The sequence below is a fragment of the Arabidopsis lyrata genome, assembly GCF_000004255.2.
Source record: "Arabidopsis lyrata subsp. lyrata unplaced genomic scaffold ARALYscaffold_1, whole genome shotgun sequence".
Taxonomy (NCBI): domain Eukaryota; kingdom Viridiplantae; phylum Streptophyta; class Magnoliopsida; order Brassicales; family Brassicaceae; genus Arabidopsis; species Arabidopsis lyrata.
Genome location: NW_003302555.1, coordinates 4468530 through 4483799, shown reverse-complemented (window position 1 = coordinate 4483799; position 15270 = coordinate 4468530). Strand labels below are relative to the sequence as shown.

The 15270-nt window shown below is 34.4% G+C and overlaps 4 protein-coding genes and 1 long non-coding RNA gene across 7 annotated transcripts; 3 read left to right on the top strand and 2 right to left on the bottom strand.

Annotated features, from left to right (window-relative positions):
• The first annotated feature begins 622 nt into the window (after window positions 1-622).
• On the top strand, window positions 623-2151 carry LOC9328687. Its single transcript, XM_021015056.1, has 2 exons — window positions 623-1425; window positions 1645-2151. Exons 1-2 carry the CDS (start codon window positions 831-833, stop codon window positions 2001-2003), a joined length of 954 nt encoding a protein of 317 aa, XP_020870715.1. The 5' UTR covers window positions 623-830; the 3' UTR covers window positions 2004-2151.
• Window positions 2152-2374: 223 nt separating this feature from the next.
• LOC110225401 lies at window positions 2375-3161 on the bottom strand. The gene is made up of 2 exons (XR_002329749.1): window positions 2959-3161; window positions 2375-2659 (listed from the first exon to the last, which is right to left on the bottom strand). It is a non-coding gene; the product is annotated as an uncharacterized LOC110225401 (long non-coding RNA).
• Window positions 3162-6772: 3611 nt separating this feature from the next.
• LOC9325921 lies at window positions 6773-8102 on the top strand. The gene is made up of 2 exons (XM_002892578.2): window positions 6773-7412; window positions 7523-8102. The coding sequence occupies exons 1-2, from the start codon at window positions 6869-6871 to the stop codon at window positions 7909-7911; spliced, it is 933 nt and encodes a 310-aa protein (XP_002892624.1). The 5' UTR covers window positions 6773-6868; the 3' UTR covers window positions 7912-8102.
• Window positions 8103-8185: 83 nt separating this feature from the next.
• LOC9328686 (transmembrane protein 184C) lies at window positions 8186-10492 on the bottom strand. Of its 3 annotated transcripts, none has more exons than XM_021012193.1 (4): window positions 10373-10492; window positions 9651-9918; window positions 9130-9543; window positions 8186-8527 (listed from the first exon to the last, which is right to left on the bottom strand). In XM_021012193.1, the coding sequence occupies exons 2-4, from the start codon at window positions 9915-9917 to the stop codon at window positions 8321-8323; spliced, it is 888 nt and encodes a 295-aa protein (XP_020867852.1). In that variant the 5' UTR covers window position 9918; window positions 10373-10492; the 3' UTR covers window positions 8186-8320. The 3 variants fall into 3 exon arrangements, with proteins under 3 accessions (XP_020867852.1, XP_020867851.1, XP_020867853.1); XM_021012192.1 differs by having other exon boundaries at window positions 10350-10491; XM_021012194.1 differs by lacking the exon at window positions 10373-10492 and adding an exon at window positions 10259-10324.
• A 472-nt stretch (window positions 10493-10964) lies between these two features.
• Window positions 10965-14147, top strand: LOC9325920 (endonuclease 1). The gene is made up of 9 exons (XM_002892577.2): window positions 10965-11182; window positions 11816-11996; window positions 12211-12318; window positions 12480-12535; window positions 12611-12694; window positions 12778-12873; window positions 12969-13033; window positions 13476-13549; window positions 13756-14147. Exons 1-9 carry the CDS (start codon window positions 11057-11059, stop codon window positions 13881-13883), a joined length of 918 nt encoding a protein of 305 aa, XP_002892623.1. The 5' UTR covers window positions 10965-11056; the 3' UTR covers window positions 13884-14147.
• Window positions 14148-15270: the final 1123 nt, after the last annotated feature.

The following is a 15270-nucleotide window of genomic DNA, read 5'->3' as shown; positions in this document are numbered from 1 at the left end:
GATCTCTCTATGAGCAAAAGCAGCGAAAGCATCGAACTATCTCACATATATAACACAAAGCAAGATAGCACGAACGTCTTGTTTATTAATTTCTTGTATTAATTGTTGCATATGTAAACGGACCAAAACAGTCAATTTTATATTTACATGCTATATAATTATATGTTTAAATGGGTATTTCATGGTTACCGGTATTTGATCGGAAACGGATGACAATTGACACGTCACGAAAACAATGTTTACCAAATCATTCTTCTAGACTTCTAGTGTTATAGGATCTCATCGAGTAGCATATAGTGTTAATATTTGTTGATGTCGGGATAAAATAAAACCAAAACTACATATTTTTATGTTAAGTAGTACAACAATACGTTTGCATATCTTTCTAATTTTAGAAAATTGTTCAATTTTTTTTTCTCGGTCTCGATTGAAAGTGAAATATTTGTCGACAGTAAGAATGTAAGATAAGGTCATAATATTTATCAAAAAGAAAACGAAAAGATAAGGTGGGAAACAATCAAACAATTTTTTTTTTTTAATAGTCGTAGTAGGTCGACCCCTAAGAAAATTACAATGTTTCATTTGTTTTCTTCTTTTTTTTTTTTTTTTTTTTAACACCTGTTTCATTTGTTTTCTTATTAAGAGAATTTTGGAGATTGCAGAATTGACACAAATTAAAATGACACGTCACCCACCAATTGCTCCATCTTCATATTCTTAGATCCAACGGTGTTGGTTAAAATCATAGCTTAATTAAGCTTCACATAAAGCTCCACTCCACCCATATAAATCAACAGTCGACAGATCAAGAGTATCCCAAATCGGAGAATATGGTTTCGTCAATGATTTCGATCAAGACGGCGCTAATCTCCACCGGAATCGCCGCCTTGTCTCTGTTTCTGAAGTCCTCTGTTCCTATCGCAGTAGACTTCTCTGTATCACAATTCCCGATCTTTTGGAGTTCCTTTCTCTCGTGGCTGAAACCGCCGTACCTCTTCGTCGTCATCAACGTCATAATCACTATTATTGTAGCTTCTTCCAAGTATTATCAGAGCATTGGTGACCAAGATGGTGAAGACGACGAGATGATACTCGGTGGAGAATACACGATTCCGAATGTCATCAACCAAGCTCCTCCGCAACGACTGGAAGTGACGGATGTAGATCTGGACGCTGATTTCGATTTTGCGGCGACAATTCCTTCTCCGATAATACTCGTTGCGGAGGTGGAGAGATCGGAGGTTGTGTATAAAGAGAAGAAGGAGGAGGTTTCAGGTCTGATCAACGGTGGAGATGAGTTTGCGGTTCTGAGATCAGAGTTGAATCAACCGTTATTGGAAGGATTGGAGAATCTCCCTCCGGCTGAGAAACCACTGGTTTCGGCTAGATCCGGCCACCGGAAACCGGTCAAAGCAAGTTCAAAAGGTACCGGAGAGCGTTAAGAGTAGTCACTTTTCAAAAAGTTTTAAAATATTAATTTAATAATTGATGAAAAGATGACGTCATTCAACATAACGGCTAGATTTTATTTGAATTTTCACGCTATGGCGATGACAATGACCGATAATAACCGGTTAAATACGAAGTAAACCGTAGAGGGGTACATTGGTAATTTACACATCGAAATTATTTATTATTTTGCAGGTGTTAACAGAAAAAAGGCGTTGAGAGTGGTGAAACCGAAGCGGCACGAGACACTGGAGAACACGTGGAACATGATAACGGAGGAGGGAAAATCTACGCCGTTGACTAGTCATTACCGGAAAACCAGTATGTCCGGATTTGACGCCGGCGGCGATGTAAAACCTGTCTTGAGGAAAACAGAGACTTTCAGGGATGTGACTAATTATCGACACTCGTCTCCGACGGTGACGTCGCCGGTGAAGATGAAGAAGGAGATGTCGCCGAGTAGGGAGGAGCTAAATCGAAGAGTGGAAGCGTTTATCAACAAGTGTAAGGAAGAGAGATTGGAGTCGCTAAAATTGGAGAAAAACGTGGCTTAATTAAACACGAGATTAATTAACTTTTGTCTTAATTATATATTAATCGTTTTTCACTACTCTTATTTGATTGTCTTTTTTTTCCCATGGACTACAAGTAATGAAACAAAAGAGATTTAAATCATAATAAGTATAATGAGTTTAAGATATACGGAGCCTTTAAATTATTAAAAAGGAAATATTACTTTCATCATCAAATATCCAAAAGAGAAAATGGTATAACTATATGTACACTATATGTTTTACATAAAATGGATGTATTTAAATATTAGGCAGGTGACCTAGTTAAGCTTTAATACACTTAAAGCATCTCCAATGGTGAGAGCTCTTCCAAGAGCTCTCTCCTATTGTTTAATATAATTTGTGGAAATTTGTAAGATGAGAGCTTGTGTTTTATTTTTAAAAAAATCCATTGTCCAATGGTAGTATCTCTCAAGTGGGGTTCTTACAATATGCTTGATCAAACAATATGATGAATCAAATCCAAAGCATGAAAACTCACTTCGACTTGGCTCTTCTTAGCTACACTACTCCAGCTTTTAGATTGAACACCAGTTCTCCTATCGAAATCAATACTCAATGCAACCTCATGTTTATGATCAAGAGCAGTGAAACAAGCCATATAATCTCCAGCCTCCACCGCTGTAACTCGATGTCACCTGTGTAAATTCACGTTTAATCAACAAAAAACGAAAATTCAAAATTCAGAAATTCGGATTTGGAGAGTAATCTGATAGAGATCTTATGATATTGAGGTGAAGGATGAGCTTCGTTTGGGTTAAAGACTGTGTGTTTTCCGATGGTGACTGATATCATATCTCTATACGAATACACTAAATTGCAGAGGTTCGGTCCTAAATCCAAAAGTGATGAGATGAATCATCTATATCCTCAAAACAGGTTCACTAAAGCTTGGTTCAAATGATACAAAGACAAGATGGTAGAAGAAGAAACTCACTCCTGTGTAACTGATGCCTACAAGTTCAAGAACACCATGAACCAATGGAAGCCTATCGATTGAAAACATATGTTCCTCACCTTACTCCTCCATCAAGCAAAACCGGAATCCTACCTCTAACAACATGAACAACCTGCAGTTTCAGAAGAAGACCAGTTTGTTCATCAATCAAGGTTTCAATCAACTGAGAAAAAAAAAAAAAACAGAGCAAAAGCAGTATGATAAGATAGTAATTCCATGATCTAAATCTCTATCTTCAAAGCCATTGGAAGCTCACCAAAACTAAAATTCTTTCAAAACCTATAAAGTAGTAAACTTTTACTCGAAGTCCATAAAACCCATCAAGCAATACAAATGAAATTTGAAAAACACATAGGACCAAACACGTTTAGTCAGCATGAAGCAAATAACTCAATCTAACTCAGAACACAGACACAAACATTAACAACTAGGTTTATCAAAACCCTAAATTGTTCAAAAATCAAGAGATTTAGAAACAAGGAATCAAATCACAAACTTATCCTGAAAAAATCGAAATGAAAAGTCAGCTAATTGAAAGATTTGATGGAAAAAGGGCTGGAATTTTCACAAGCACTTGGCAGAGCTTCAGTGCACTAAAACCACCGCTCAAACCGAGATTCTGAGAGCAAGCGAAAGAGCTGCATCAATTCAATGGATCAAGAGCACGCTCATACACCATAATTTCTCCCTTAAATCAACCCTCAATCGCCGGAATCGTCAGACTAAATCTCGTCTTCTTGTTCGCCGATATCGCCAAAAGAGTGAAAGAGAGAGTCGAAAAAAATAATTGGAAGAAGACTTCGTGGTTCACGCATTGTCTTTTTTTTTTTTCCTTTTATTAAAAATCCTCCACCAGTCAAACAGTGACACGTGTGCGTCTCTCCTGGGTTCCCAAAACTCTCTTCGGAGAACCAACTCTCTCCTCAATTATGTTTTCTGATTTAATTTTAATCAGTTATAATCATTATAGGAGTCGTCTAAAACGGTTGTCTCACTTGGCTATGCCTATCCCTAGGACCCGGTTCAGTGGTCCGACGGTTTCGTCTAATTTGCTACATGAAATCGGTGACACTTCATGGAGTTTGTAACAAAGCAAAACATAACATTCACAAAAACAGCAGATTCTCCACAATTTTAGTAACATTTTATACCAAAAATAACATTCGTTAACGAAGTCTACTGTCTTTCTTTTTGTGATCAAAATCAATCAATCCTTTTTCTTTTTCATTCTTATCTTAGCTTGGTTTCTCCAATGTTAGGAATAATGTGAAAACATATTGTCCAATGACAAAGAAGATAATAATCATCTCTTACTTGTATGTGAATTTTGATTTTTGGGCTTTCAGCTGATTTATTTCATATTGATTGAATCTTGTATATGAACAACGCAAAACAAATTGGATGAGCTAATGGTCGCAGGTCATTGTGAATTGGGAGCATAGTTGAGATGAGAATCTGAGAGAAGGATGCAGAATCTAATTTTCAGTCATTTTCATAATCACATTAGTTTTCAATATGAAGAAATTTCACATTAGTTTTCCTTAGGTTAATTCGAATGATCACTGTCAAAAGAAGAGAAAAAAAGTATAACAAGAAAATCTGAAGCCAGTAATCACGTGTTAGATGTGTGTGACACGAGACATATCTTGTTATAACTCTGGGCTGGACAGTGAACGGTGCATACTGCTTGCTTAGCAACGACTCTTCGGTCGATAATGACACCATCGTTACGTGCAATCGTATGACTGGTCGTTTAACTATCGACGGTGAAATTAACAAAACAAATTAGTTATGGAAGGGGCCAAGCCAACTATTGGATCTTCTTGGATTCTCATCCAAAAGAGCTTTGACTATTACGCCGTGAATTCTAACGGCCGAACGTCAGAAAAACTCTGCGATTCACTCTCACCATCACAGTCACATCACAGGGCAGTTGGATACGTTGTCGTGTTCTGCATTTCGACGAAGTTTCGTTTGCCACTTCTTTTTTATGTCGGTAATATATTTTTGACTTGCTCACAATAATATTAATTTCCACATGCTAACATCACAAAAATATATTATCCCTTCTAACATCACAAAAATATATTATCCCTTAATACTAACAGGATCTTTGTATGTTAAAGACAGAATGTCATTGTCTGTAATATTCTTTTTAAAAAATATAAAATCTAAAATCATAATACAAATCAATAAATCCAAAGATATTAATAGAGATCATTAAGTAAAGTATATGATAATTTAGTAATTATAAATACATCTTTCAAAGAGCAATATTTCTAATTTATTTATTCAATCCAAATAGAAATAAACAATCAAATCAAACAAAGATTAAGTTTATATGACACTGTTAAATTAACTACATATGTGTTTGCTTTTTGGAATCAAGTAGCCGTTATAACATATCCCTTTTTTTAAAATCATCAATAAAATATTAAAGAAAAACCTAATAGCTTCTCTAGATATATCAAAAAGGAAAGAGGTACGGAATAATATCTGTGGTTTGAGGGAGGAAGTAGTATAATTTTCATCATTGCTCTAAGCGAAATTAGTAGTGGTCGACAAAGAAAAAGACTAAATAGTAAAGAGTGGATAGCCACTTGAGACGAGTCGGAGTCAAATATACGGACAGTTGGAAACTTGACATCTACCTTGGCCCGTTCTTACTAATTCTTAACTCTTAAGAAAATATCTTAGTGGGTTTCCGCCTTCGGGGATAAATTTTATTGAGAAATCCTTCATTTTAATCAAGTACCATAAGTAAAATACAGTATTTTAAATACTAGATCATTTGAAAGATAATATAATGTATCATAATAACAAAATAGTGTTACTTTGCGTTTTTGGCGATACTATGAATTACTTTGTTTTGTGGTATAGAACTACTTATGATGAGTAAATAGTTTACAATTTGATTTTAAGAAAAGAGTTTTGAATGTCATTTTCTAGTAACATATTATCAACTTGAGATTATACACTATACATTTTATATATCAAGTGATGTTTAAGCCGTTTTAAATTTTACTTTTTAAAATTCAATAATATGTTTTGTTTTTACTTGATTGTCTTTATATAAAATAACAAAAATTACTATAATTTAATACATAATAAAAGTAATATTGAATATCTTAGATAGGTTACAACTCTTTTTGGTAAGATATTTTACTTCTCTTTTTTTGAATTTAATGTTAAATTAGATTCAAAAAAAAAAAAAAATCTTTACATCCAATCAACATTACTTTTAATACACACAGGAACATATTAACTTATACTTCATAAAATAAGTTATGAATTCGCTCACTACATTATTCTTTTTTATGGTCGAAGACCTATACACATATTCATATTTTGTCTGTCTGAACCCTGGACTAATATATCCGCAATATACCGTAAAAAATAAAACTAAAAATAAGCGATACAAGGCTAAAAGACGTGGCCATAACGTGGGATTGAGAAACCATTGGAAACAAAAATAAGGAATTATAACGAAGTGGCCATACTAGGTTGACTAATAATAAGAGAATTATTATTTGACGTACAATTATGGGATAAATCAAAAGATATAAGTGTGGACACGTGAAGTTTAGTGTACGTGTCAATATTCAACAAGATATGCAAAACAAAAAAAAAAAAAAGAAGTTTATTCTCTACTCTTGTTTTGTTATACAAGGGGGTGCATCTACTGCCAGAAACAATCCTGACCGTTCATGTCTCTATTCTTAGATCCAACGGTATATATCAGCTATCTCATTTCCCCTCCCTAGCCTTATATAAACCGAAAGAATAAAGAGTTCAGAGCTAAGACTAAGAGCGTGACAAAAATACCACACTCCGATAAATATCAAGAGACACAGAGAGAGAGACGGTGACAGTGACATAGTTGGAAAAAATGGCGTCATGGATGAAGGCGGTGCTAATCTCTACTGGTTTAGTAGCCACGGCTATGCATCTAAAGGTTATTGTTCCTGTGGCTTTAGATTTCTCACAAGATCCGATTATCTTGAGCTCTTTCCTCACGTGGCTGAAACCGCCGTATCTCTACGTCATCACCAACGTCATCATCATCGTTATCGGAGTTTCTTACCGGATTACTACTGTCTCCAGCCACGTCGACGGCAAAGACTACGAGGCTTCTTACAGTGGTGACAATAAGTTTCAGGCTGATCATCAGCAGATCGTCGAACGACCTACTCTCCGACAGCGGACGGAGACGAAAGATGCGGATTTTGGTTTCATCGGCAAAGTTTTGCAGATCGTTAAGGAGCCGGAGGTTGTGTATGAAGAGAAGGAGAGGCCGGCGACGGTAGAGAGGGAGGAGGAGAAGCAGTGTTTAGTGGTGGTGAGCAAATCGGAAAATCAACCTCCGGTGGAGAAGCCGCTGGTTACGGCTAGGATCGGCCAAAGGAAACCGGTGGTTAAGACTACTCCAGCAGGTAATTAATTTAGATATTTAATAATAAGGTGACGTCATACGAATTTAGATATTTTATAAAAACTCTAAAAATACTCCTATTTGTTAAAAGGGTAGTTTCGTAATTTTCAGAAAGGAATTCAATGAGAGCGTTAAGAGTGGCGAAGCCGAAGCGGAACGAGACGTTAGAGAATACTTGGAAGATGATCATGGAAGGCAACAAGTCAACGCTTCCGTTGACCAGTTATTACAAGAGACCCGACACGTTCGGACTTGGTGGCGAAGAGACAAAACTATCTGGTGGTTTGAAGAAATCGGAGTCGTTTAGTGACAGAACTAACAGTGACCAGTCTCTGCCGTCGCCACCGCCGCCGCTAGTGAAGGTGAAGAAGGTGAAAGTGACTCGGAGTCGAGATGAGCTTAACCGGAGAGTAGAAGCGTTTATAAAAAAATGCAACGACGAGAGGTTCGCGTCGATGAGACTGGACAACGAAGTGGCTCGTCATGGTCTTTCATATTAAAATCATTTTCTTCATAATTTTTTGTTGTCTTTCAATACACGGCAATAACAAGTTAACAAATGTAGAAAGTCACGGATAAACAAAATCTCTTCTTTGTATTATTGATTGGATAAGGGTGGTTGGTTCACCTAGTGATATTTCTTCTGCGTTAACAATGTAATTAAAGTCGTTGAATAGATATTTGTTTTCTCTGCGTAAAGCCAAATATATATTATTAGCTAGTGACTCTCTTATAGGGACTTTAGAATCAACTAAAATCCTAACATGGGAAAACAAAAAACAAAAGATACATATTATTAAATATTAATAACTATGGTAGTTGTCATAACATCAATAACATTCACATTAACCAAAAAAAGAAGCAAAATCTCTGGTCTAAATTTGGAAAGGGGTCTTCTCTCTCAGAGAATCACTCTCTCTTGTTCATTCTCATCTTAGCTTCGGTTTCTCCACTGTAAGGAGCAACGTGAAAAGCGTATTGTTGAATGATGGAGAAGACGATCATCTCAAGACACACAAGCACGTTTTGTAGAGCTTCTTCAAGCTGATCCACCTCCAACCAGAAATGATGCGACTTTATTAATCCCAATCCCACCAATATCTCCAACACTATTCCCTGCGCAACACACATAATTCCCAAGTTTAAGAGAGAAACAATGCGCAATATATATGAATGCTTTAAATTTTCAGAATGTTCAACTAATTGACAAAATGCAGCGGTAATCCTAAAATCGATTGAGATGAGACTTTGCTTGTCTCAAGGACCAACCAACAAGTTCTAAATGGTTTTCGTACCCTATACAATAGAAAGACTTCGATTAAGGAGAAAAATCTCATCGCTCAGACCATATGCACATTACCAAAATCCTAGACTAAAGAGTTCCCTTTAAACCTTCAGCTCTCAACTAAACAACCTAAGGTCTGTTGCTGAGCTGGCAAAGCTACAATTCCCTGTTTAAGTAGTCCTGCACTAGACTTAAACAAGAAAACCTTAATGGTATAATTCATGGCAGTGAAGTAAGGCGGGAATCCCTAAAACATCTTATGACATTCTAGAGATAAGTAAGTATATATGTATCTTTCTATTGCCTTTATCAGCAGAATGAAGAAAAATTTGATTGCTTTTCTCATCAAACTCAGTTTGTTGATTGAAGAAACTAGTAGGCAGAGAACTTCTGATTTGGCAGATAAAGAAAAAGTTAGAAATTATGTATTTACCTGCCAAAAGCAGAAGAAGACTATCCCTTTGACGCACATGAACTTTGTGAGCGGTTTATGAGGCTCCAACTCTTTGGCAAAAACATGGTAGAATTTCACCAAAGAATACAACGCCAGGGATACCGACACGTTTAGAATGACGGTGAAGATCCAGCTCAACCACGGTGGATAAATCCCGAGGATCTGTAGTGTTATCATCAAGATGGAACACACTGGGCGGATAATACAAAATTGCCATGTCCATTGCTTGAGCTGTTTCAGTGTGAGGTAATCCAGACGCGTAGTGCGGGGCACAAAAAGAGTCATTGGAAACGAATGGTGGATTTCTCTCCCTTTGATTTCATCTGGGATAATCCTTGCGCTCATCGATATGTTTACGTAACTATACATCAAAGCCAAGAATTTAGCAATGACCTGAAACAAACAGAGGCAATACAACAAATCAAGAAATATCCACATATAGAGAGAGAGAGAGTCAATGTAGGGACAAGGAGACATGAGAGAATCTAGAAGAAACCTACGAGTGCCTCATAGCAATCCTTAACAGCGTCTAGAAACATGAAGAAAGGTTTGCTTCCCTTAGCATCTAACAAGCCCACAAAAGAGTTGATAGCGTAAACAGGAGCCATAAGTACAATAATTAGAATGGCTCTCTGTTCTTTAGGGTTCTTCCAGTAAAACAGATGCTGGGATACGAGCTGCATAGTGAAGTGCATCGAGAGCAAAACACAGAACACAGATCCCATCACCGTGATCTCCGCAGGAGATAGAGTAGATAAGTCAATCATTCTGCATCAAATGAAACAAGTTAAGCACACAATATTCATCACAAGAAAACAAACAATGGTTTAAATTCCAATCAGATGTAGCAGCTAGCACAATTATCAAGTGTTTATAGATTGAATAGAGCTAAAACATCATGAGATACAAATACTTATTAAGAAACTCACAGTAATTAACTAGTAAGCTCACTACTTTGGCATACTTTCATTGCCAATTAAGTCACAGATCTTATACTCTAGAAGAAAACCCAGAATCAAAACATTCATGAACGAGCTAAAGATTCCAAATTTAACAAGACATAGCTAAATCGGGCTAACAGGAGTAACAATTCGCAGAAACCCATTACTTTGAAGCACTTCAGGATCATAAAAATCGAAGCTTTTTGTGATACTGAACTTAGAGATGAACAAAGACGAAGAAGTAGAGAAAGGGCAAACCTGATTCAAGTAGAAAACCTCACCGAATTGTAATGGTACGATTCTTCAATGGTAAAGATTTGTTTGATTAGAGTCCAGAAGCTAAGCTGTTCATCATTGACCGGTTCAAAATCAGCCAAGTCCACTTTTGCGACCAAGAAAATATTATTAAAAAAAGTCACCGAAGTTCTCCGTCGTTATTTTCCGGCCGGTTTGTTTTGGTTTCGGTCGATTTAAAGGTTCTAACCGAAATGAAATTGGGTCAATAAATCAAAATCGGTTAGAACTTAAGTTGCGGTTTGGTTCGATTTATTTCTAAAGAATGTGAAACAAGAACAAAGAAAACAAATTAAAAAGATGCAAATGTTTTGCAAGATTAGGCGTTGATTAAATTATTTTAAGATATGCTAAACATGGATGATGCTGTTACATATAAGGAATATGCTTTAACTAATAAATTAACGACTCTTTATCTTATGTTATATCTCGTGTTCTTATTGGCAACTTTATGAGGAACGTATGAGACTCGCAATGTCTTGCTTGCACACAAACTCAACATCATATATGTTGCTTCTAATTAACCTAACTTGTAAGTCCATCATTGTCTCTCTATTTATAATGTCTATGTGTGTTCTCTTTTCAAATTCTATGAAATTGTTATAAACAAGAGAAGTCATTCTTATACAAAAGAGATATATATCATTATAAAAGTTTCAAAGTTTGAAGATATGGCATCGGCTTTTAGATCATCCACCAGGTTGATTCCTGTATTAGGTATATTGATTTTGTGTTCGGTTTCTTCTGTCCGAAGCTGGAGCAAAGAAGGTCATATTCTTACATGTAGAATTGCTCAGGTAAGTTAATGATCTAGTGTTTGAATCAAGTATTTTGGTTATTGGTTTGTGTCAGTCACTTTGGAGTAGATATAAAAGGACATAAAAGAGCGGATAATGAAATAAATACCGCAACTTAATTAGTTTTAGTGAGATTTACTACTTTTATGATTAACTTCTAAATTGCTATAAATTAAAAACGTAGAAAATTTTCAAAAATCTTACCAACCATGCCTAAATCCTAATATCTCATGTTTATCATGAATACAAACAAGTCTAATGACATATCAAGGTAAGTTAATGATCTAGTGTTTGAATCAAGTATTTTGGTTATTGGTTTGTGTCAGTCACTTTGGAGTAGATATAAAAGGACATAAAAGAGCGGATAATGAAATAAATACCGCAACTTAATTAGTTTTAGTGAGATTTACTACTTTTATGATTAACTTCTAAATTGCTATAAATTAAAAACGTAGAAAATTTTCAAAAATCTTACCAACCATGCCTAAATCCTAATATCTCATGTTTATCATGAATACAAACAAGTCTAATGACATATCAAGGCCATATCAAATTTGAAGATTTTTGGTAGAGATTTGAGTCATATGATTCATAACAAAGTTCTTATGTGTGTGTTTTGCGTGGTGTGACCAGAATCTTTTAGAAGCCGGACCAGCACATGTAGTAGAGAATCTGTTACCGGATTACGTGAAAGGAGATTTATCAGCATTGTGTGTATGGCCTGACCAGATTCGACATTGGTACAAGTACCGTTGGACCAGCCATCTCCATTACATCGACACTCCCGACCAAGCCTGCTCTTACGAATACTCCAGTAAGTCACAACCGAAACATTGTTAGTTAACCTTAATCGGATTTCTAATTCTCTTGAACCATAGTTAACCAAAACTCAAATTTTACAAAAAAAAAAAAAAAAAAAAAAAGAAGACAGGATTACTTCCAGAACATTATTAGAGCTAATCTTACACGGTATACTTTACGGGAAAAAATGCGAAAACAATTGATTTTTTTTTTAATATTAAAAACAGGGGATTGTCATGATCAACATGGATTGAAGGATGTGTGTGTGGATGGAGCAATCCAGAATTTTACGTCTCAACTTCAGCATTACGGTGAAGGAACATCTGATCGTAGATGTAAGTCATCATTTTTATTTATTTACAATAACAAATTAATAACAATGATATATCTAAAACTTAACTACAGTCTACACATTTTGGTTCTTAATGTATTTTTTACTTAATTTTTTTAATTATAGTATTAAAATGATGAGTTCTTTTTTTTCAATATCTCGTAGATAACATGACCGAAGCCCTTTTGTTCTTGTCTCATTTCATGGGAGATATTCATCAGGTTTATTACTCATCATTTCACACACACATATTTAGATAGATAATTAATTGTTGTTGGGTTTTCCCCTTAAAAAAGCCGATGCATGTGGGATTCACAAGTGATGAAGGAGGAAACACGATAGATTTACGTTGGTACAAACACAAATCAAATCTACATCATGTAAGCTTCTTCTTCTGGTTCTTACAACTTTGAATTTCATTACGAAAACAAGAAAGGATTTATTAATGAAACAAAATGTGTAGGTATGGGACAGAGAGATCATTCTCACCGCTCTTAAAGAAAGCTACGACAAGAATTTGGATCTTCTCCAAGAGGATCTTGAGAAGAACATCACCACTGTAATAAACACACAATTTTTTATATTTTACCACAATTTTCAGAATTTTTTTTTTTTTAACCGGTGACTTTTATAATAATGGTTATCATATATTAGGGATTATGGCACGACGATTTATCTTCGTGGACAGAATGCAACGATCTTATCGCTTGTCCTCACAAGTAAGTTTTATATTATTTGGTTTTGAGATTGGTTCGACGCTCGTTTATAGCCAGCCTTGAAACTTTTCTGGTCCAAAATCTAATAACGAAAGAATGAGTTTCAATATTTTATTTGGAGTTGGGTAGTGTTAAGTTTCACAAACTTTCAATTCAAAATCAATTTACACTAATTTACAGTGATTAGTGGACTGTCATGACTCATATTTTATCCATATATATCACATCTTATTTTCGATGTGAGATTCCTAAGATACATGACTTCGAAGTACATTGGTCTGCTGCCATATGTAGTGTATTCATGAACAGATTCGTATTAAGTTTACTTCTGAAAACTAAAATAGATCATGATGTTGGTTTTGTTTGGGTGGAAAAAAATCCAATCTCGAAAAATACGAACTATGTAAAAAAAAGGGTTATGAACTAATTTAAATTATATACGTAGGTATGCTTCGGAGAGTATAAAGTTAGCTTGTAAATGGGGCTACAAAGGCGTGAAGTCTGGTGAAACGTTATCAGGTACGTTGTTTGCTTCTTCCTTTTCTTGTACGCAAACAAAAATTGTTTTAAAATGAACCCGACCAAATGAAGTTTAATTAATCGGATTTAAGGATTTTTAATAGTCGCTCATTCTTTTGTGTTGAATATATGACTGTCTGATATATAATTTTTATATGAAAACTAAATGATTTTGTTTTTTAAATTTCCGGTAAATAAATTTGCAGAGGAATATTTCAATACAAGGTTGCCAATAGTGATGAAGAGAATAGTCCAGGGAGGAGTTAGACTAGCCATGATACTAAACCGGGTTTTTAGTGACGATCATGCTATTGCTGGTGTTGCTGCCACTTAAACCAAACCGGACATACCGGGCCATCAAAGCATTTGATTAAGAGATTATTTGATACATCACAAAATTAAACAAGGTTAAGGTTGATAGGACATTCTTTTCTTTTAGTAGCTTTATCTATTTGACTGCTAATGCCTGTGGGCTGCTTTATTTAGAAGTGTTTAGGATAAGATTATATGGTAATTCAATAATATTACTTCATCGTATATTCGTAAGATCGTTTATAGATTAGTGGTTCTAAGAAATAGATAATTTCATTCAACTAAACCCAGTTTATTGATAAATATCGAGTCCGGTCTTAAAAAGAATGTGACAAATATTGTTTTATTTTATCAGTTGTTGGTTCGATCATTCAAGTTAAGAAAAAGCTCAATATTAGTGATCAAATTGACATAAATAAATGAGAATATTTCTGTGGGAAATGAGTAGCAGCATACTAAGTTTAAGATCAATGGAAGTTTCTCGTGGAGCCAAAGATGCAAGCAAAAGAATTAGCAAAACAGTTTATCCAAAATATTATTTGATAAATAAAAAGCTTAAAGTTTTAAAAGTAATATAAAAATATAAGTTTAAAAACATTTTTAATAAAAATTATAAGTGTTAAAAATTTAAATTATGTGTAAGCCATGTTAAACCTAGAACACCTCTTAGGAGTTTGATATAGTGTCCAATTAGTTTACACAATTTAAAAATTTAACACTTATCCAAAAAAAAACCTTCAAGTTTATTTAGTAATATTAAAATATAAGTCATAAAACATTTTTTAATAAAATAAAAACAAGTGTAAAAAAATTAAATTATGTATAAACCATATTAACTTAGAACACCGCTTAGGGGTTTCGATGTTATGTCCAATTAATTTACACAAAATATAAAAATTTAACACTTACCAAAAAAACTTTAAAGTTTATATAGTAATATAAAATATAAGTTTTAAAACATTTTTTAATAAAAGAAAAACAAGTGTTAAAAATTTATATTATGTGTAAACTATATTGAACCGAGGACACCGCTTAGGAGTTTGGATGTTGTGTCCAATTAGTTTACATAAAAATTTAACACGTATAAAAAAACCTTAACATTTTAATAGTAATATAAAAATATAAGTTTAAAAACATTTTTTAATAAAAGAAAAACAAGTGTCAAAAATTTATATTATGTGTTAAACCATATTGAACCGATGACACCGCTTAGGGGTTTGGATGTTGTGTCCAATTAATTTACACAAAATATAAAAATTTAACACTTATAAAAAAAAAACCTTAAAATTTTAGTAGTAATTTAAAAAATAAGTTTAAAAACATTTTTTAACAAAAGAAAAACAAGTGTTAAAAATTTATATTATGTGTAAACCATATTGAACCGAGGACACCGCTTAGGGGTTTGGATG

Bases quoted from the DNA above. Each gene is read 5' to 3' on its own strand.
- LOC9328687 (XM_021015056.1), top strand. From the start codon at position 831: ATGGTTTCGTCAATGATTTCGATCAAGACGGCGCTAATCTCCACCGGA. The intron at 1,426-1,644 runs GTACCGGAGAGC...ATTATTTTGCAG, and splicing joins GGTCAAAGCAAGTTCAAAAG to GTGTTAACAGAAAAAAGGCG.
- LOC9325920 (XM_002892577.2), top strand. From the start codon at position 11,057: ATGGCATCGGCTTTTAGATCATCCACCAGGTTGATTCCTGTATTAGGT. The intron at 12,874-12,968 runs GTAATAAACACA...ATCATATATTAG, and splicing joins TTGAGAAGAACATCACCACT to GGATTATGGCACGACGATTT. The intron at 13,034-13,475 runs GTAAGTTTTATA...TTATATACGTAG, and splicing joins CTTATCGCTTGTCCTCACAA to GTATGCTTCGGAGAGTATAA.
- LOC9328686 (XM_021012193.1), bottom strand. From the start codon at position 9,917: ATGATTGACTTATCTACTCTATCTCCTGCGGAGATCACGGTGATGGGA. The intron at 9,544-9,650 runs GTAGGTTTCTTC...TGTTTGTTTCAG, and splicing joins AGGATTGCTATGAGGCACTC to GTCATTGCTAAATTCTTGGC. The intron at 8,528-9,129 runs GTAAATACATAA...TGTGTTGCGCAG, and splicing joins TCTTCTTCTGCTTTTGGCAG to GGAATAGTGTTGGAGATATT.
- LOC9325921 (XM_002892578.2), top strand. From the start codon at position 6,869: ATGGCGTCATGGATGAAGGCGGTGCTAATCTCTACTGGTTTAGTAGCC. The intron at 7,413-7,522 runs GTAATTAATTTA...CGTAATTTTCAG, and splicing joins GGTTAAGACTACTCCAGCAG to AAAGGAATTCAATGAGAGCG.